Here is a 21,039-nt window from a genome sequence, read left to right on the forward strand (position 1 = left end):
ACCCACAGCCTACCCAGGAAACACCCTTCTCTGCTCTCTGCCCTAGGATGCTTCACCTGGCATTTCCTCTCCAGGTAAGAGAACCAGGGCCACAAACCAGGCCACCAGCTGAGACTTCATGCCTCAGGTCACCTCAAAGCAGCCACAGCTGTGCTGGGACACCATCATGGCCAGCCACCCCATCATGGCGTGTGCTGAGGCCACATTTACACCAGGCTGCAGTGACCACTTGAGCAGGGGGAGGTCAGTCCCAGAAAGGGCTGTCCAGGTCTGCAATTCATTTACAGGAGCTGTAAAACTGCCACCTGGACTATGGCTTTACAGCCTTGGACGATGCTGGTGTCAAAGACGTTTGGTGCAAGAGCCAGCTGGAGCCAGGCCAGTTTTATATTTAATCCTGCCTATGAATACAAATAAAGGGTCTGTATTTTGAATGAGTGACAGGCGCACCACGGACATTATTAAACCTTCCAAAAATAAACCCCTGCCAAAGCGATGGGAGCCAGATTTTTCCTGGAAAGTATCAGCACGGGGTGAGGGGTAGTAGTGGGGCAGCCCCTCTGTCACAGGCCCCTCTGCAACAGCTGCTCTGCATCAGGAGCAGCTTCTTCCCTCTGGCCCTTTGCTTACTTAATCCCCACAAACGCCAAAGCACCTCTTCCAAGCAGCTCAAAGACCACTCAGCACTAAATCAGCTGAGGGCTCGGTTTTCAGAGCACTGTGGATGAATCTCACGGAAAACTCTTCTGAAATATACAGAATTGCATATGGTGCTGCGGCTGCAGGCCCCGCTGTGCCACCCCCGCTGGTGGGCAGCTCATCCTTCCCCTACCCCCTGCTCTCTGCTCGCCCAGGGGGTGTGAGGGGCCCAGCTCCGGCCATGGGGTGAACCCCCGCTTTCCGTCTCCTCCATTCCCCGCCAGGGCGGCGGAGGGATCCGAAATGGGGAGCCCGCCCTTTCCCTGTTCACCCACCCCCTGCCAGAGCGATACGCGGGATCACCGCGCACTGACACCCGCTCTTTGTCCCCCTGCCCCAGCCGAGGGGATGTGAGAGAACCTCATGGGGTGAACCGCCCCTCTACCCTTCCGCTCTCCCCATATCCCACCGCGGCGGCAAGAGAGACCCCCAAGGGGTGATCCCCCTCCGTCTTTCTCCCCGTCTGCCCCGGGGCGGTGTGAGAGACCCAGGCAGGGTAACAAACCCATTTTCACCGGGTCCCCCCACGTGACGCTCCCGGCACTACGCTTCCCATGATGCAGCGCGGCGGAAGCGGAAGTGACGTCTCTCCGGCGCGGCACGCGGGCCGCGCCATGGCCGCCGACGGCGGCGGCGGGCGGGAGCTGCTGGCCCTCATCCACCAGCACCTGCTCCGTGGCGGTTTCGCGCGGGCCGCCCGAGAGCTGCAGGCGCAGAGCGGGCAGGTAACGGGCGGCCGGGCCCGCTCCGCGGGGGAGGCACCAGGGACGCGGAGGGGGCGGTCCCGGAGCGCGGGCCTCGGCGGGGCCGCAGGGCCCGGTCCCGCTTCTCTCCCTCACCAACCACCGGGAGCGCCATGTGGGTGCCGGGAGCGCCGCGGAGCCGTGGCTCCATGTCGGCCTGTAGGTCCATGCTGGACCCGCTCGGTGTCCCGGCACTCAGAGGGTGCTCCCGGTGCCCGGCCGGGAAGAAGGCTGGCAGCCCGGCTACTCCCCGAGCACGTGCTGCTCCGGGAGAAGTCTCCAGGAGAACGCGCTGCCCTGGGTGTAGCGGGGCGGGGAGTGGGAGGGATTCACCGGGAGGTGTGTGCGGGGAGACGCGGTCCTGCTTTCCCGGGAAGGCTTGGATGGGCCCCCGCGGTGGCTGCTTCTGTCTGGTAGTTACATCCCGAAACGGGGCCGGTGCTTGACTAGTGTTCGCTCTGCTTTCACAGAAATTGCTCCCTTCGCTTTCGACCTCTCTCGAGGACATCTTTACCCACTGGGAAAAGTAAGTCAAAGCAGGGAATGAGTATCAAATAGATTCCAGACTGTGCTGACATCTTAGCTGCATGGCATGCGTGATTTTTTTTTTTTTTTGTTGGAATTCCATGTTGTCAGAGGATTTCCGATGTTAACTGTGCTCAGCAGAGTTTTCACCTAGCCTCTGGTTTCACAGCGATTCATTTTTGATGTTCAGGGTTATGCTGGTTTGAAATTTCCCAAGCTTGGAGATAAGTTGTTACTTTATTTTTGAGCACCTGGTGCTGTTCATGCTGGTTGATGGTGAAGTGTTGTGGAGCTCAGTCATGCTTTATTGTAAGAAATCTGTTCCCCAGTTCTGTTTCACTTTCATTTTAAAGCCACGTGCTTTGCAGGGTTATTGACCCAAGAACAGAGTAGTTGAACAGATGCTGAAATGCCAGAGCTCTTACAGGGACTTAAACCTTGGTACAGATCACAGATGATCTGACTCAGAGGAAATCTCTTGGTTTCAGCCTGTCCTTTCAAGTCCTTACATGTTCCAAACGCCTTCCTACATCGTTATCCCCCATTCAAAGGTCTGCAGGAGGGAGCTTTCCATCTGTGACATTTGCACCCGCCCTGTGTTTGCTTTGGTTGGATGTTGGAGTGCAGCACTGCAGAGAGGCCTGTGGCAGCCTCAGTGCTTTGTTATGTGGGAATCTGTGGAGTTGAGAACACTGGAGTGAGGATATCCTTAGCATGGGTGTGCCAGCAGCCTTGGGAACTGTTTTGAAGGTGTTTTCTGCTCGATGCCTCGTGCCTTGCTCTTGTTCGCCACACCTGAGCAGGAGAAAGGCTGGATCTAGATGAAGATGTAGCAGCATAGAAATAGGTTTGCAGTTCCTCCCTCTAGCAGTTTGTTGTTTTCATGGGTGCTGATGGTGACTTCCCCACCTGCTAGTTATCCTGCTTGCTGCGGCAAACCCTTCTAGACACTGCTGCTTTTAAACTTGAGGGGCAGCAGGGCATTTGCATCAGGTTTAATTCCTTTTTCTTCAGTGTCACCCTTCTGTTCTGGTCCTGCCCCACAAAGACATCTGTTACTGCTGGTCTGTCTGAGTTCTTCCTGGCTGGGAGTCAAAATGAGAAATGTGTTGGCCAGTAATTATCTTTATCCTGGAGTGCTCCTGTGAGAGAGTTGTCTTTTTCGCATCTTGTAGCTTCATAGGCTTTTGGCCCAAAAATGTCCTTCCTTAACCTACCATGTGGCTCTTGACCTTCTCACCAAGGCCATCTTTGGTGCTGTTCTCCAGAAACTCTTCCGGAGTGAGCCTAAAGCTGAAATTTACAGTTCCAGGAGTGGCCTCCCTCCAGAGCTGCATTTACTCTTGGAGGATGCAAGGGAGTAAAAGGGTGCCTGGGAGCTGGGGGAAGCTGGACCAGCTCAGCCCTAGGAGCAGTCTGAGCCCTGCAGCCCTCAGATGTTCCAGAATGCCACAAGGACAGTGCTACAGACACCATTTCTTCCCTTCACAATGTATCCCTGAGCCCCTGGTCACTCACAACAAATTCTCACATCAGTCTGTGTTGTGCTGTCACCTGCCAGTGGATCAGGATGGGTTGCACGGTCAGAGCTGCCTGTGTGGGCTGCCCTGTTGCTTTATTAAAAGGATTATTGGAGTAGTTACAGGACTTTCTAAGAGCAAATGTGCCTTTGTCATAGCCTGCTTGCACAAAACTTGCTGTTACAGTAGTGCTGCCAGAGCACTCCTCATTAAATTGTTAAACTAATCTTGTTTTTAAAACAGATGAACAAATAAAATAAGCTAAACTGGCCCAGAAGTGAGGACATTTGCTTCTGGTAACTGTGTCCCAGGGCTCAGAAGCATTGCATATGTGAATCACACTGGCATGTGTCCAGTAATAAAGTAAACGTGTAATAAACGTGTTGTCTTTAATTCTGAAATGAAAACATGGGTAACTTTAGCCACATCATCTGTTCTGGTACAGGTAGTATTTAGAACCTGGAGAAATCTTTCTCCAGCTTAATGTTTTAACCCAACTGAGCAGCTTAAGTGTTTAATACTTGTATGGCCTCTTCCTTCTCTTCTTTCTAACACATTCTCTGTAGGTCCAGCTACTTCCTTTCTTAAACCTCTCTGCAACATGACTTTCCTGCCCTTTTGACTTGGGAACCCAAGTTAAATCGCTTTTGTGCGCATTAGATCGGCTTCTCCTGACCCTGTGGAATGCCAGGACCTGGTATTTTGCCTGGGGATATCTGCCCTTAGCCTGAGGCTACACTTACTCTGAGGCTGTAGCTGCCTCCTAGAGACAGAATTTGTTCAGTAGGATGCCTTCTCTCGAGCACCAGCCTGACTGTGGATGTTTTAATTTCTCTGCTGAAGTGAAAAAGAGTCTGCCTAGGGCACAGAAAAATCATCTAGGTTCAGTATTTCTCCTGAGTGTTGCAGGAATATGTTGCTCTTGGAAGTTTACTGTGGACTGGAGATGTCCCTTGGAGGTTAGAGAAGTATTTCCCACCCCCTTAGGAATTCCTCTGTAGAGAAATGACACTGCCTATTCTTAGGCAGGAGCCTGATCTGAGAGTGAAGGAATAATTATATTCTCATTTGTTCAAGATATTTTTCCCCGTTTTGACACCTATTGTCTTCCCTCAGAACTCCACCAAATTCCAAGAGAAGAAATGTGAGTGATGAGGAGGCAACCATCCCAGAAAAGATCAGAGTTTCTGATCCCATGAGCAGCTCTGAGAGCTCAGAGAAAGAAGAGGATGAGAAAGAGAAGGCAAAAGCTGCAAATGGTAGGAGCCTTTTATCTCCATGAAGTTGACAGAGTAGGACTGGAGACTTGTGTAGGAGCAGCCCAGCTTGCTTGCCTGGAGAAAATGCTTGTAAAGTGATGGCTATTCATTTGTGCTCATAGAAAAATAGGACAACTAATTTAGCACCCCCTTCTCATGTGGAGTTTCTGAGGAGCACAGATGTCTGCTGAAGCTAGAAAAAAAAGTGTTATGATTCATTGGGGCGGGATGGATGCTGTTGCTTAGATGAAGCTTTTGGGAGCTTTCTAGTTGGCCCCAGGTGTGTGTTTGGGCCAGCAAAGGCAGGCCTCGTTCATGGGTCAGGGAAGGACTTGTTACTTGGTCTGGAAACCCAGGTCTGAGGTGGGGAGAGATCTCTTGTGCAGCTGATGTGGGAGGTGTCGGCTTGCGGAGTCTAACAAAAACTCATGTCTGGTACATTTTTGGTTCAGTCTGATCTGCTGTAGCCTAGCCTTTAGAAAACTGCAGATCTTGACAGATTCCCTATCTTGGTGGTTGGGACAGTGATGGGGTGAAAGAGCAAAACACTTGCCTGTCACAGGGACAGCAGTGGTGATGGTCTTGGGTCAGATATGGAGGTGGGACCCTGCCCTGCTGCTGAGGCCCTCCTGCAAACCAGAGACTGTGTTGGTGTGAGAAACACACTCACACAGCTGCTCTGTGGCTCTCTCTTGTGCAGCAGCCAGCCTTTCTCTGGCCACAAACTTGGCAGTGAATGTAGACAGTGAGGAAGATGAGTCCTCGTCGGAAGAGGAGGCTCTGGCTGGGAAAGGTGCAGTGACGGTAAGGCAACGCTCCTGGCTTTGAAAGCTGGTGCTCCCACTGTCCCACACTCCTCAGCATGAGGAGTAGAATTGTGTCCTGGGATGGAAATCATGTTTAAATGACCGTCCTATGCTGCTATAAGCTTTTCTAGGACACCTGTCCCCCAAACGCTGCCTTGAAGCTCTGTGGCTTACCTTGCTGCCACATTGCTGTTGTGGGTACATTGTCTCCAGTTTAGCTCCTCATCTGTGTGTAGCCTTCTAATTTCCTTTATTTCCTGTAGGTGACAGCATCTGTGGTGGGTGGCAAAGGTGCCAACTCCCTGCATTCTCCTTCCAAGACCACTGCCCCAGCAGGCAGAGCAGCAGGGCTCTCTGCTGCTGACAGAACTGTGCTCTCCAACAAGCAGCAGCGCAATGCCTCAGCTGCAGCTCCTGCCCCAGCCAAGGCCCAGAAACTGCTCAGTCCTGGGAAGCCTGGACATGCCACAGCGGCTGTGGCCAAAGTAGGGCAAAGCAAAGCACCAGTAACGACCAAAGCACCAGAAAGTTCCAGCAGCAGCTCATCATCTGAGAGCGAGGAGGAAGAGGAGACACCGACTGTGAAGGCCCCAGCCCCCAAAGCGGGTGAGGAGCCTGCAGGGTGGTGTAGATGTGTGCGAGCTCCAGCTCTGCTGCACGTTGGATCTGAGACATGCCTTCAGCATATTCCTTTCAGCTGCTTTGCTGGGAAGCTCAGAGTGATGCTTGTTGCTTGGGGAGGCTGCTAGAACACTGCAAAACAGTGAGCTCTGGTGCTCCGTGGGATGAATCCAGAGTGCTTGCTCCCATTTCAAGCAGCAGATCCTGTGCTAAGATGTCTGGCAGCACCCAGCACATACCCAGGGGTTGAGGCTAACAGTGTAGCATGTCCAGAGGAGGTGCAGTACTAATGCTGATACTTTCAGCTTTATGGGAAGGCATTGTGGTGTTTTTACTTTATTCCCAATTGCAAAGTGATTAGTTTTGGGGTTTGAAGTCTTCAGGGAAATCTTTAAATGCTTTGAAGTATGTCTGTGTGTGTTGGAGGAGGAGAGTGAGAAACAGATCATTGAAGTTCTGGAAATGATCGTTCTCTTGGCTCTTGCCCTGAGGAGGCCCAGCCAGGATGGGTGCCTCTGCAGGGAGCTGTGTGTGGCTGGGCAGCACCCCAACAGAGTCAGAGGGTGGCCAGGAAGCATTTCCCATCTCTTGCACTCACGGAGAGGTGTTTGTGGGCCAGAATTTGTCTGGAGAAACTGTTCCCAGCATGCCATTGATGTTTTCAGCAATGCTAGGTCCCCTTCCCTGCAAATCCCCTTAGCCCTCTCTGTGGCTTGTTTTGCTTCCCTGACTTCAAAAACCACATGAGCATCACACTCTGGGTCTCAGAGCAGGCAGCAGCTGTGACATCTCCTTGCTTGTGTTTCAGAGCCGGCTGCTGAGGCTGAGAGCAGCAGTGAGGAATCAAGTGAGGACACATCCTCTGAGGAGGAGCTGGCAACTCCAGCCATCCAGGTAACCTTTCCAACATGGATTCTTTCTCCCTAAGAAATCACTTCCCTTCTTTTGAAGAAGAGAAGAAATGCTGCAGTGCTGTATTCTGACAGCACCCATTACCTTGGGTGTGTGAGATCCCCAAACCCAAGACCAGAGCACGTGCTGTGTGGCTGAGAGCCCCACTAAACCCTGACATAACCTTTCTATTCCAGTTTCTACTAGTGCCTGAAGCTGAGGGAGATCCTTGGATCTGTAGGAGGTGATTAGTATGCAATTCAATGGATATTGTCAGGCAGTCCATGGAGAAAGTGACTTGCTTCAGATATTCCACAGCTCATGGGTCTGAAAAAGCTTGTCCTGGTCAAAATTAGGAAGGTGGCTTGCTTTCAGCCACTTGCTTTCAGTTAGAGCTTTCAGCCATTTTCTTCAGAGGTGTTACTTGAGTCTCCTGTTCCCTTTTGTTCCTGTTGTTCCCAGGCTAAGCCAGCTGTGAAAACAGTGCAGTCTAATGCAGCACCTGTGAAAAGTGCACCTGCTGCTCCAGTGTCCCTTAAGAAGAATGCAGTGAAGCAAACAGCACTGGCAGCAAACCAAGCCAGACCAGCATTGACAGCGGTTCCTGGGGCTGCACAGCCTAATGACACATCAGAGAGCAGCAGCTCATCAGACAGTGAAGATGAAGAGCGTCCATTAGTAACCCAAGTGAGTGTCTCTGAGATCCTCCCTCTCCTCACATGCCTCTCAGGGCTAGGAGCTGCAGTGAAAAGAAAATTTTGTAAATGCACGTAGTGTGTAGCAAAGTCATGTTGGGGGTGGGAGGAAGGAGGCGTGAGGTGTTAAAAGGCACCTCCATGTCTTTGCTCTGAGCTTTAATCAACCCATTGTGCCTTTCTTAGAAAAATCCATCAGTACTTTTAAAAGAAAAAAGCCCCCAGTGATTCTTTTCCCACCCAAAGAGGCAAATTACCATGGCGGAATTTGCTTCTCAGGTATAAATGGCAATAAATAGTGTCTAATTTGTCAAACTGTAGTGCATCTGAGCTTCCCTGCTGTGAAGAGTGCAAAGTACTGCCTTGTAGCTCACTGGAGAGGACTTGTAGTAGCAGCAGGCTGATGAAGAAAGCTGGATGAAAGAATTTCTTGTGTCCTGCCAGTCACTAATCTTCCTTCGGGGTTTGCCTTTCCCAGGGAGCTCTGAAATTTCTTCCCTTGATTACAGTCTGAGCAAATGAATTAATGCTGCTGTGGCATTTGCCTTATTTCACTCTGTTCATATCTTGTCCAGACAAAACCACCTCCAAAAGCTGTCCCATCCCCAGTGAAACCTACACCAGCAGCATCACTCTCTGTCAAAGCAGCTCCAGCAAAAACACTTCCACTGTCCCAAGGGAAGACAACACCAAAACCAACAGTGCCAAAGCAGGCTAAAACCTCACTGGGAAGGACTGCTGCTCCCGTGAAGCCTGATGAAAGTATAAAGCCAGTGGAGAGCTCTGCCTCGTCAGCCAGTGAAGAGGAGGATCTCCCTGTGCCCATCAGCCAGAAGGTAGGCGCTGCATTCAGCCCAGTGCCAAGGGATGGGATGTGCAAGACAGGCATTTATCCCTTAAATGCTGCCACTGGTCTTCTGGAAACACCAGGAGTGTTGTTTCTCAGTCCCTCAGAGAGGAAAATCTTTCTGTTTGGAAGCAAGTACAGCCTCACTCTTCTCACGCAGTTGTACCAGAGGAGGTGGGAGGCAAATGGTTTGATACCACCTAGTCACTCGTGCCGTGCCCCTCTGGAGCTGCCTTGTGTGCAGGGTCACAGGTAGCTTGGTCTAGGCTCTCCTGTGAGGGTTTGGTCACAGTTCTCCAACCAAATGAGGACTGGGAACTCACGTTGGACTCAGGTGGCTAAACTCCAAGAGGTGCAAATCCCTGAGAGTATTCCTAGGCACATTGTACTTAGACTTTCTGCCTCAAGTCTGAGCTGCAGGGCCCTTCAGAAAGTGTCCTGAAAGCAGTCTTGAGGAGATGCAGCCTTATTGTCTGCAAGGGAGGGAGGGAAGCTGGGGGTAGAGCCTCATGTGTCCTTGCAAGGAGGTTCTTTGTCAACATGTCCTTTGACTATTGACAGGCAGAGCCAGCAAGGCTCTGCATTCTTGTCTTCATAGCCTTGGTCTGCTAAGGTGGGTGGAGGGGGATGTTTCTCTCGCAGTTGGCTCTGTGCTGCTGTCTTCCTGCATGATTGATGATATGTGAGGATTCAACTCTAGGTGACAGGAGCAGCTATTTGATAGCTGTTTGACTGTAAAACCATTGAGATTTGTCCATTTTAGCAGGGTTTATGTGCTGGTGTAGGTTGTGTCCTCCAGTGTTGGTTCTGTGAAGCTTTCAGTGGCAAGTTTTACCTGCTGATTTAACCAATTCAGCCTCTTCCCTCTTGCAAACTCACATTTACCCCTCAACAGCCAGAGCCAGCAAGGAAGAGCTTGTTATCAAGGGAGCTCTGTTTTTGCCATGCAGGTTGTTCTTTCCCATGTTAGTGGCCTGCAGGCAAAGACCACGAGTGAAGCCTGATGATAAACCATTGAGCTTAGCTGTGTCCACAGTCCTGTCCTCCCAGTCAAACTCTTCTTAGCTCATCCCTTACCATCTGCTACTTGGGCATATGCTAACCACTGACTTACTGTATCCTGCAACTTCCTCTGGCTTCCGTGCAAGATCCAAACAGATACAGAGCGTTGGAAGCTGCTTCATCTTTCCCTGTGGGGGTGGATTAGCACAATTAAAATGAACATCATGCCTAAATTGAACTGCTTAATTGGTATGTTTACCCCTGAAGACTCAGGAATATTTAGTCAAAGAAGTTGACAAGGTGTTTGCATATTTTGGGGGGAAAGGATGGTGATGGGGTACAGTCTGACCTTAAAGATGCTGTGAGCTGCTTTTCTTTTGCAATTAAGCTCTGCTGCTTCTTTCCTGAGTGTTTTGAGCCAAAGGTGGCGCTTGAGCCCTCTATAGACAGGCTTTGGCTTCTGTTTACAAGGAGTGGGTGTGAGATACACGTGCATCCATGTGTTGGGAACCCGTGTCTTCCTTGAGCATCCCAGGAAAACCCATGTGGGTTGTGCTGACAGAAGTTGTGCCAGCAACTTTTAATCTTGCACTGCAGGCTGTGTGGGAAGAGGCCAAAACTCCCAAGAGAAAGAGGGTCTCTTTTCCTCCTTGAACCCTGTTCCCCCTCCTGTGCAGGTGACTGTTGCCCTTTGGCTGGGCCATGACACAGCTGAGGTGCTGGTCCCAGTGCTGGAGGTGCTCCCCGCAGCACACAGGCAGTGTTGGAGTGTACACCCAGCACGTGGCTCAGTGTTGTTCCCCTCTTGTCATGCAGAGCTGCAGGATGCAAATGGACCCAGCAAGTGGCAGATGGATTGTGCAGGAGCTGAGTCATCACACTCACTGAGCTACAGGGAGCTAGGCAGCTCCTGCTTTGGGGGCTGGAGAGAGAGCAGGAAAAATTATTTCCTCTTGAGTTATTTTCCTCCTCTGAGTTACTTCAGTACCTGTGACTCTCAAGCTGTTAGGAGCTCTGCCTGTGTTACCTGCTTCCTGGATGTGATTTGGCCATGCTGTTGGCCAGATCCCACCTGAGGTTGTCATCCATCTGATGTGGTGGATGGACCTTGGCTGCCTCCCAGGAAGATCTGAGGCTGTGTGAACCTTATGGTGGTTTCTATGTAGATGCTGTTATGTTCTTTTGGTGTTATGATGCCCCTGCATAGCAGCTCTTTCCCACTCCATTGCTAAGTTAGGAAATGGAGCAGCTTTGTGCTGTGCATCTGCATAGAGGGAGAAGCCAGACCGTTGCTATGAAGGGCTTAAAACTGAGTGAGCTTAAAATGCAGTGGGCTCTGATCTTGGTAAGCTTCCCTTGCACAGCAGTGTTCAGAACAGCAGAGAGGAATTTAGCACGTTCAGAGCAGTGTGTGTGAATTCTTCCGACCGCTTCAAGTACTTGTGTCTCTTCAGCATTGCAAAGCTGGCCTCTCTTCTGGAGATTGTGACTCACTGGTATCAAAACAAAACAGAGAAGTGAGGTTTACAGTCCCCCTCCCCAAGCACTTGTGGAGGTTTCTGTTTCTCTAAGCAGAGTCAAAATGTGCTTGGCTTGTTCAGAGAGCTGTTCTGTAATGGGATAAACATGCAGATGCTGTTGTCTGTTTAGTGTTGGCTTGGAGATGATAAACAATGCCCCAATGGCAGCCCATGGCAGGGCTGTGCCAGGAAGCACAGTAGGATTGGTCTCTGTTGTGGGCTGTAGGGGTATCACTGCATTAGCAGCATAGCAGGGATGGTGCAGCTAGGCAGGAATCTCTCTCATGGAGCACCAAAGCAGCACGTGCACAGCACATGTGCACCTGGCATCACATGCAGGGTGCACAGGGCCTGCCTGCCCTGGCAAACACAATGTACTCCTTGGCAGAGCAGCCCGGAGATGAGCCATGAGTGGAGTAAATGAGTGAGTGCAGAGCACTGCCAGCCTGGGGAATGTCAGCAGGGGAGGAAATTCCCAGATCATTCCACAAATGCTTCCTCTCCTCTGCCACCACTAACCTTCAGTGTGCAGGAGGGGGATCTGCAGCCATTGGAGAGGGGCCAGGAAGAGTCTCATCTGGCAGTTGTGTATCTGGGGCACAGGTGATTGTGGCTTCCTAGTGCTGTCACAGCCGGGAAAGTGGCTTGTGGTCTCTCCTGGAACATCTGAGTGTTGACAGGTGCTGCAGAAAGATACAGCTCAACTGAGTGCCAGAGGTGTTTTGTTGTCTGGAGATTTCTAAATTCTTTGACCTGATGACAAATCATCTTCCAAGTTGAGTCACACCCTCTCTCTGCCTTCCCTGTGTTTCCAACCCTTGTGTCAGCCCTGTGTCTACACTGAGCTCTCTACCAACTCCAGGCTGTAGCTGCTGTAATGCTGTCTCTGAGCCTTGCAAGTGTGATGGCACGAGGCTTCCCAACTCCTACTGATTCCCTGAACTACTGTTAGAAGCTTACAAGCACTAATAGCCTGTATGCTCATGTAAAACATACTTGGGCTTTCTGTAAGAAGGACATTGCTAAATTCAGAGGGATGTATCTACAGCAGCTCGGCCCAGGCAGTGACTGAAGTAAAACAAAACCCAACCTGAGCTGAAACTGCACTTTAGCTCCTAAGCAACACCTGTACTAATACTGCATTTCTGGTCTGTGTTTCTTTTTTGTTAAGAGGTTATCAGACCCACCCAGGCCTATTCCCAACCTCAGCCAGGCTGATAAAGCTGTGCAGCCTGAAAAAGCAGTAGTAAGCACCTTGAAAAGCCAGGTTTCAGAAAGCGGGAGCAGTGACTCGTCTGACAGTGAGGAGGAGTCTCGTGCAGCACAGAGACAGCCTCCACAAGCTGGTAAGTTGCCTGGCAGTAGCCAGGATCCCTCACCTGATCCTTATGGGTTTCTTACTCTCCGTGCATGTGAAGCAGCTTCTGCTCCAGACAGCCACAGAGAGCAATTCTTTCTCAGTGACAATCTCTTATGCTTTTCCTGCAGTGAAAACCAATTCAGTGACCCAGCCAACAAACGTGAGAAAGGCACTGGCTTCGGCACCAGCCACAGCCCCTCCAGCTGTGGACAGCAGTGATGATTCCAGTGAGGAGTCAGATTCAGAGGATGAAATAGTCCCCCCTTCCCAGGTGAGGAACTGCTGACCCACTGGCAGTTTAGGCTTTTAGTGCTGCACACTCAGGAGTTGGACACTGGTAATTGTGCAGGTAATGAGCAGAGCTTCCCTTTGACTGGAGCAGCTTTTCTTGGCCGTGTCCCTGGGTCTGGCTGACCCCAGCTCTGGGTGCACATCACAGCCACAGCAATCTTGCAGCGTGTGAGTGCTTTTACAGGAACATGAGTAGACACAAGCCCAGACCTTCCCTGGGACTCTGCTCTGCTCCAGGAATTTAGGCTGGAAAAGCAGCTAAATCCTTACAGGAAGAGTCTTCCCATGACCTATGTAGCGCCAAGGCAGCCATTGCCTGGTTCCTCACAGACCTCTGAAGTTCTTTGGTTTTCTTTTTCACAAGCCTTTGGAGGATGGCAGGATCTGCCATGAAGGGTAGCACAGTGGTCCTGCTGCCTTTCAGCTGGAGGAGCCAGGTCTCTGCCTTGGAGAAGGGAGGTGACCCTACATCTGTGCTGAGAGCACCCCTGAGTGTCAAGGAGCTGATGCCAGCTCTCCCACTGGAGTCTCTTTGTGTCTCCATGCCAGTCCTGCAAAGCTGTGGCTGAGCTCCCTAGGGCCAGAGCTGCCTCGCTGTGATGCTGTCTTGGGGACAGCACCTGCATTTGAGCCTGATAAACCACTTAGAAAAACCCACTGACTGAAGAACATGGCTACTTTTCCACATGGTGGTGGCCTGGCTGGTGCTCTGAGCCCAGGGCTTGGTGGCCAAGCACATGTCTTACTCCACACATGCCTTTGCTGGGAGGGGGACATTATGAGCACTCAGGAAACCTTTCCCCATGTTGGCCTGAGGCTGTGGCAGTGGAAAAGTTGTCTCCCTCCAGCTGATGGGCAGTCAGCCATCCTGAGCAGTCCTTGACTCAAGCATGTTTCTATTACTGAGATTGTATAAAATAATGCAGTTGCTGTAACTTGAGCTTTGTGTGAGAGGGCCAAGAGCTCACATTGGGCTGGCAGCTCTGCATGGTGGAGTGGGGCCTTTTCCTTTCCCAAGGCCAGATGTTCTGTGAGGGAAATGTCAGCCCACAAAGGCCCAGCTTGTCAGGGTTCTGGAGGGGGAGAGCTGCTCACATAGCCTCATTGGTAGCACAAACCAGGAGGCTGAGTGCTCCTTTGTGGCTCTCCCTGCGCTGCTGACATTTGTGTCATGGACTTGTCCTCAGTGCCTAGTTTCCATGCCCCTGGCTTTTCTATTTTTAGCCCCTCTTATGTTAAGTTTGATGGGAGGTTTCAATGTGAGGCAACAGAATTGCTCTTGTTAATTTGACCCCTCATCTGTTTTTGGCTTGTGGACCTGGAGGCAGATTTTCCCTGTGGTTGGTGTCTTTGTTTATCTCTGTTGCCAATTAACTCTTGGTATGTGATTTTTAGAGTGTAAAAGACATCCAGGAGTCCAAGTGCCCGCTCTGCAAAAGTTTACAGCTGCAGTCTTGCTGGTGCTGCAGTGGGTAGGGACTCACAGCCTGTAAGCACAGCACGTTTCCCCTGCCTGCCCTCAGGGTAGGTGCCTTTGGGGCACTGAGCTAATGCTTTTGGCACTCTTGGGGGTGCTGGCCCTCATTTCTGCTTCTGGCTGTGCCAGAGGGCTTGCTCAGAGGCTCAGGGTGGGGCAAAAAGTCTTGGTGCTGTGCTGAAAATGATAGAAAGGCTTAGGAGTTAGTGCTGGATTGGTGTATGCCTCTGGATCTTTTCCCTGCAAGTTTGTTCTGTCCTGATTGCCTTTCTCATCTCTTTTAGAGTCTGTCTCAGCAGAAGGTCAAAGTAACTGCAGTTCCAAGCATGGTGGCTGCAAAGGCAAATGCCACCCTGCCTTCAGGGAAGAGGACAAAAACTCCTGCTGTCCCTGCAGTGAGCAGAGTGTCTGAGAGCTTGAGCTCAGATCACAACATGCTGGCAGGAAAGGTAATGATGGAGGAGGCTAAGGTGGGGAGCTTTCCTTGGGGAGAGGGAGAAGACAGGGCTGGGGCTGAGTCTGGGGCTGGTGCTACATCCCCACCTGAAGGATGTGTTCATGAAGCCAGGAGAGAGGGGATGCCCTGTCCTAACCACAGTTGTTATGTCATGAGATGAGGCAAAGGAGCAGAGAGTAGCCCTGGTACCTTTGCTGTTCCTGGCTGCTTCTTTGCTTTTATGGTAGCAGTTGTCTGCTTGGCCTCAGCTGCCTGCTTCACCTTGGGATGAGCTGGGCCCTCAGAGTATCTTGGGCTGACTGTGACATGAACTGGAGCAGTACAGCTGTGAAGACGGGCCAAGGTGGTCTAAGCCAATCTGCTCTGGGCTGCTGCTTATAGGATATGAGCAGTTAGTTATTCCTCCTTCCAGATCTATTTCATCTCACTCTCCCTAGGTCCCTGCTGCTTCTAGCCAAAAGCAAACAGTTCCTGTGGGAAAAGCTCCTCCTGCCAGCTCTGCTGCCCCAGGAAATTCCACTGCCAAGGCGAGGAAGCCAGTCCAGCAGCCAGGACAGGATAGCCACCCAAGCCAGGCTGTGCCAACCAGCCATGCAGAGAACACCTCAGACAGCAGCAGTTCCTCTGACAGTGACGAGGAGGAGGCACCCAAGCAGCCTTCCAAACCTGGTCAGTTCTCTCCAGAAGATGCTGTTGATGCTCCTGGGATGGGGACAGCCTTTCATTACCCCATGACAGGTTTCCAGTGGTTGTAGAGGCATTCCTCCTCTCCACCCTGCCGGAGCACTCCCCTTTTTTTGGAGGCAGAAGGGCTTTCGGTGCATGTGCTGGGGAGGTGAGCTCAGCTCCAGGCAGCAGTGGTTTAACAATGGTTTTAACCTGCTCTTCCAGCAGGTTCTCTACAGAAGCCAGGAGGGACCCAGCCAGCCCACAGCTCTTCCTCAGAGTCCAGTGAGGAGGAGGAGGATGCAGCATCGCAGGTGTGGTACTTGAGCAGGCTGGATCCTCTCGGGTCTTACAGCTGGCTCCTAAATAGGACTGAGAGAGTCAATTCTCAGCCAGAGCAGATGAGGTGCTGGGTGGGTTTGCCGGCAGAGAAATGGGGGTTCCCCAGTGTAGTGGCATGAGCAAGATCTTTTGGTGGAGGCAGAGGGAGAGAAGCTTTTGAACCTGGAATGCTTCCCCAGGCAGCTGGGCCTTGGGTCCAAGGTTCATGGTGCCTTCCCTGGGAGAAGAGACAGGAGGATGTAGTACCTTGCAAGGGTTAAACCAGGAGAACTGATGCATAGTGCCAGTGGCAGCAGGGATTTTTTTTTTCCCCTCACTTTAGTTTGTAACTTAAGCCTTGTCCAAAACATTAAATTCCCTTTGTAAGTGACGTGCAGGGTGTGCAGCACATCTGCAGTGCATTAAGTGTGCGTGGGTGAACACTGATGGCCAGGAGCCTCCCCCAAGCCTGCCTTGCTGGGCGAGAGCAAAGGAGAGCCTCTGGCTGCCAGCTCTCCAGTCTGTCAGCTCAGCCCTTGTCTGTCAGTGCTGGCCCCTCTCCTGGTAGCCCTGGGCTCTCAAAGCTGGCTCCACAGGTGGCCAGAGGTGGGCCTTTCACTTGAAATAGGACAATAGCAGCAGAGACAGCTTCATGTCTGGTGTGTGGGAGGCTGCCCTGCTGTGACTCCTCAGTGTGTCTGTGCTGTTTCAGTCCCTCCTCACAGGCTACCCAGTCGTCTCCAAGACCCCAGTTACACCCCAGGCACCAAAGACGGTTCCACCCCAGCCTGGAGGTGAGGTGGGTCCAGGGAAGGCGGCTGGGAGTGCTGCAAACTCCCTCACCAAGGGCTCCCTGAAAGCGGCCCCAGCTGACAGCTCAAGCAGTGACAGCAGTGACTCTGACACAGATGACAACCAGGTGGCTGCAAACCACAAAGCAGGTGGGTCTCCTTTGGCAGGATTGGGAATTTGCTTGGCCCAGAGGTGAAGCCGTGGTGGCTCAGGAGGGTGTCGCCGAGACAGGCCGTGTTGCCCGTGTTCCCCTACCAAGCAATCACAGCACGGAGTGCTGCTGCCATCTGCTGGCTTCCCTGGCCACAGCACAGCCTTCTCCCTCAGCGCCTTCCTTGTGCTGGCTGCCTCCAAGGCTCAGTGCCTTTGCCTCTTCCAAGATGTGATTTAACCACAGTAAATTAACGTGAGCAGGTAGGGCTCTCCCTGGAGCCACTGCACACTGCATTGCTGGCTTCTGTGGAAGGTTCAAATGCTGCCTAAGAACATCTGCTGTACAGTGCTGGTATTCAAGCTTCCCCTTGGGTTGTGTGGGCTCTGCTGCATGTCTGGAGAGCAGAAGAGGGGAGACAAGCGAGAAGGCCTGTGGAGAAACAAAATTTTCCACCATTTCCCTGGTTTGTTGGCTTGGAGCTGGGAGCTGCCTCTGCTTTGGTGTGACCCTTCAGATGAACTGTGGCCCACTCAGATGGGTCTGTTGGTCCCTTGGGCACATCATGAAATAGTACAAAGAGCTGTTGAGGAAGTCAGAACTCTGTATATGGGCTCAAGAGGGCCCAGGGGCTCTGGGCTTGGCCATTGGTGGTGATTACACATGGCAATGTGGAGACCCTCACCACCTTGGGAAGTCCCCAACTTACTGGAGGTGGTGTCCTGGGGAAGGACTGCTCCATCTGTGCCCACCCATCTTCTCAAACAGCCAAAGTTGTTGTGGCTGTTGTCACCCACTTCAGGCTGAGGCATCTTTCTCTGACTGCTACAGATGCCAACAAGTTCAGCTCTTTTTTTTTTTTTTTGAGAGAAGAACTGGATGCTGCTCTTCAAATGAATATTTCCATCCTCCTGTGACTAGTGTGTGTAATGAATGCTGCCTGAGTTGTCTTTTCTCTTTTGTCTGTTTCTGCAGAAAACACCCCTTCAGGGCAGGAAGCTACAGAGGCCTCCAACAAAAAGAAGGTGACAGGAAAAACAGACCTAATTCATGCCAGCCCCAAAGCTTCCTCACTGAAGAAAACCCTGGCAACGAAAGAGAGCAATGTTGGGACAGCAGGAGTGCAAGTGACTCCAGCATCATCACATACCCTGCTCTCCATCCCACAGTTCCAGCAGCCAAGCTCAGGGAGTGAAACTGAGGTCACCACTTCTGCCAAAGTTCCTGCAGTACAGACAGTGGAGGGTTTGGAAGTAAAGAAGAAGAAGAAAAAGGAGAAAAAGGAAAAAAAAGAAAAGGAGAAAAAGAAACCATCCTCCACAGCAGACAAGGCTGTGAAGACATCCAAGAGCAAAGACAAAGAGAACAAGAAGCAGAAAATGTCTCAGAAGCGGAAGCTGACAGGAGAGGATGGGGCTGTGGGGCAGCCCAAGGAGAAGAAACGGAAAGGGCAAACTAATGAAGAAGTACCCAAAAAGAAAAAGAAGAAAGCAGATGGTGACCTGGAGAAGGTGGCAGGCATCAAGGAAAAGAAAAAAGCAGCTAAAAGTAAGCATCCTACACTCAGGGCCTAGTTTGCAATAGGTTCTTGCAGCTTATGCACATTCAGCCTCTGGTGCAGAGCCTTGCAAATAGCACCCACATTCCCACTGGCTTCCTGCTTTGCTGCTTCCCTCATGGAATCATAGTCATGTGGCTTGAAAAAGGCCTCCAAGATCGTCAAATCCAGCCATTAACCCAGGTCCATCCCCAAACCATGTCCCCACATACCATATCTACACGTCTTTTAAATGCCTCCAAGGTTGGTGACCACACTGCTGCCCTGAACAGCCTGTTCTGTGTTTGACAACCTTTTTAGTGAAGCAGTTTTTCCTAATATTCAACCTAAACTTCTCCTGACACAGCTTGAGGCTATTTCCTCTTGTCCTGTCACTTTTGACCTTTCTACAGCTTGTTGTTCTGTAGTGTCCTGATCTCTGCTGTAATCCAAAGGCCATTTTTTTTTCTTAGCAATACAGCCTGTATTTGCAAATGAGAGTTGGTTTTGTAGGTTTTATCTGGTAGGTTTTAAAGAAAATGGGGAGAAGGATGTGGATTGCCTGGGCCAGATCTGATGGTGTTTCTGTTCTGCTGAAACACAGCCCTTAGTTTTCGAGGAGACAGACTTGTCTATTGGCCCCTCTGTGAGCTGTTTAACAGGGATGAATGGAGCCTCTTGAGCAGTTGTGCTGTGCTGAACCTCATGTCCACCCTGTATTAGCAGCTCCCCTGGCTCTCGTTTTTGACAGGTGGCACAGATGCTGATCTACTCCAGCCCTGAAACAGTTCCTTGGAGCAGGTGTGCAGCAGGAAGTAGAAAGAAGGGAATTCTATGTCATTTCAGCCATGTGTGTGCACAGATGGTGGGATCGAGCTGCTCTGGCTCCAGGGGTATTAGAGAAACATCCCTGGGTGCAGCTGCCTGTGGGTAGAGCTCTTCTTCACCCAGTTCCTGCTCTGGAAATCTTGCTTGGGTTTGAATATGATCAAAAACTTCCTGGAGATGCTCCTACCAGTCTGTATTCCCTCTCAGAGGCTGACAATACCAGAGTCCCTCTCTTAGTTGGCTTTTCTTTCCCCCTCCTAGAAAAGAAGACTGGAAAAGAAAAGAAGAGCAAAAAGGCATCTTTGGAAGGGGTGCCTGTAGCAGATGGCTCTGCTGAGGCTCACAAGAAGAAGAAGAAGGTTTGTGTCACACCCTGGGCTGTAGTGCTCATCCCAGCAGGAGAAGTGCCAGGCTGGAGAAGGAATAAAGCCATGTCCTGGCTTTGCTGGCAGTATAGGAAAGCCTACAGTACACTGTGGCCAGTCTTAAGACACCCTGATCTTTGGTTGGGATTAGAGTGACTCATAGGCTTGTTCCTATATTGGTGCCCTAGGAGATTCCCTTCCCTGGAATGGTCAAACCCAGGGACCCTTTTGGTGGCAAAGGACATAGTCCTGCCTAAGGAGTAAGTGCTGCTCTCCAGCTGTCTGTTCATCTCATTCTCAGCAGAAGCTGGAGTTCCTGAGGGCTTGGCAGGCTTCTGCATCCCATCCCAAGGGCTTGAAGGGGTGACAGAGGGAGACTACAGGATGTTCCTTGTGGTGGCTGCCACCTCTGCAGGACATATCCAAGAAACCCCTGTGGCTTTGCTGGGTGCTTCATGTCTGTGGTGCAAATGATACTGATGTATTTTTTCCCCTCTCTCTTTTAGAAGAAGAAAGGAGCTGAGCCTGAAGGATTGTGAGAAGGTACATGGCCTGTGGGGACGGGCCACTGGTACCCTGAGCGGCGTAACCTTGGCCACATTCAGAACTCCTGGGCCAGTTTCGGGAAGACAGTGTGCCCTCTAAGAGCTCACTGAGCCAGCCTGGCCTTGGATCAGAGGGCCAGGGAGTGAAGCAGTGTGAGGAATGTTGTGCAGCCGTGTGCTGGCTTCTCTGGATGTGTCTGACCTCAACTCTTTAGCTGCTGAGAACTGGATGTCCAGCCTGGGTGTTGCTGACCTCTGTCATCAGCAGAGATGAGCGGCCTCTGGCAGTGTCTGTCTGTCCCTGCTGACCACAGGGAGCTTGGAAAAGTGATGGGGAGTAGATGGTGATGTTGTAGCCACCTAGAAGTGGACCAGATGCCTCTGCCCATGCTCTGCTGAGCTGTAAGGCTGTTCTCCTCCCCATCCCTAACTTTTAACTCCTCTCCCCAAAGGTACCGCATTCCTGTGATAAAAGATTTATGGGTGAAGATCAAACAGAAGAGAGGAAAAGGAAGCTTACCTGGAGAATTCCAACTTTTTTAAAAATAGTAATTTATAATTTCTTTTAGCTGTGACTTTTAGAGCAGAGTTGTGTAACTTTCTGTCTCCTCCTGCCCTGCTGAGGCCCGGAGATGTGTTTATAATCCCTACAGATGGAATGGAACAGTTTGACCAGAACAGAGCATAAACTGCTTTTCCCCACATTGACACCTAGCCATCCCTTTCTCTTACCACAGAGCTATATTTTTGAGAAAAACTTTTACCTTTTTTCCCCTTCTTCTGTGGCTTGTGGTGTCAGTACTTTTGCTACCACAAAGAAAGCTCTCGGGTTTCCTTTTTATTCTAACACTGACAGCAGTGATTATCATGTCCCTGGAGTTGCACTGAACAGTTGTGTCCGACAGCTGTTCTCAGCCAAGGCAGAGTCCGTTTTTGGTTTTTTTGTGGGTTTTTTTTGTTTGTTTTTTTTTATGAAATACTAAATAAAAAAACAACAAACAGATTTTACTTCAGCTGCTGTCAGGGGAGGCTAAGGCTGGCTGGCTCTGGAGGATGTTGAGGGTGGGAGAGCAGAGCCCAGCGTTTTCTGGTCTGGGGCAGGGGGACCCCAGGCTCCAAGT

At 51.1% G+C, this 21,039-nt stretch overlaps 1 protein-coding gene across 2 annotated transcripts; it reads left to right on the forward strand.

The window, feature by feature from the left end:
• The first annotated feature begins 1,313 nt into the window (after nucleotides 1-1,313).
• TCOF1 (treacle ribosome biogenesis factor 1) lies at nucleotides 1,314-20,898 on the forward strand. Of its 2 annotated transcripts, XM_062502247.1 has the most exons (17): nucleotides 1,314-1,424; nucleotides 1,913-1,968; nucleotides 4,604-4,746; nucleotides 5,447-5,550; nucleotides 5,816-6,158; nucleotides 6,982-7,067; nucleotides 7,527-7,751; nucleotides 8,335-8,595; nucleotides 12,300-12,474; nucleotides 12,617-12,759; nucleotides 14,541-14,705; nucleotides 15,151-15,382; nucleotides 15,605-15,693; nucleotides 16,413-16,641; nucleotides 17,619-18,191; nucleotides 19,270-19,367; nucleotides 19,883-20,898. In XM_062502247.1, the coding sequence occupies exons 1-17, from the start codon at nucleotides 1,314-1,316 to the stop codon at nucleotides 19,910-19,912; spliced, it is 3,063 nt and encodes a 1,020-aa protein (XP_062358231.1). In that variant the 3' UTR covers nucleotides 19,913-20,898. The 2 variants fall into 2 exon arrangements, with proteins under 2 accessions (XP_062358231.1, XP_062358232.1); XM_062502248.1 differs by lacking the exon at nucleotides 1,314-1,424 and having other exon boundaries at nucleotides 1,760-1,968; nucleotides 19,880-20,898.
• The last annotated feature ends 141 nt before the right edge of the window (nucleotides 20,899-21,039 follow it).

This window comes from Cinclus cinclus, chromosome 14, assembly GCF_963662255.1.
Source record: "Cinclus cinclus chromosome 14, bCinCin1.1, whole genome shotgun sequence".
Lineage (NCBI taxonomy): Eukaryota > Metazoa > Chordata > Aves > Passeriformes > Cinclidae > Cinclus > Cinclus cinclus.

Excerpts from the sequence above, each read along its gene's own strand:
- TCOF1 (XM_062502247.1), top strand. The coding sequence starts at position 1,314 with ATGGCCGCCGACGGCGGCGGCGGGCGGGAGCTGCTGGCCCTCATCCAC. Across the intron at positions 4,747-5,446 it reads GAAGGCAAAAGCTGCAAATG|CAGCCAGCCTTTCTCTGGCC; the intron begins GTAGGAGCCTTT and ends TCTCTTGTGCAG. Across the intron at positions 7,752-8,334 it reads AGCGTCCATTAGTAACCCAA|ACAAAACCACCTCCAAAAGC; the intron begins GTGAGTGTCTCT and ends TATCTTGTCCAG.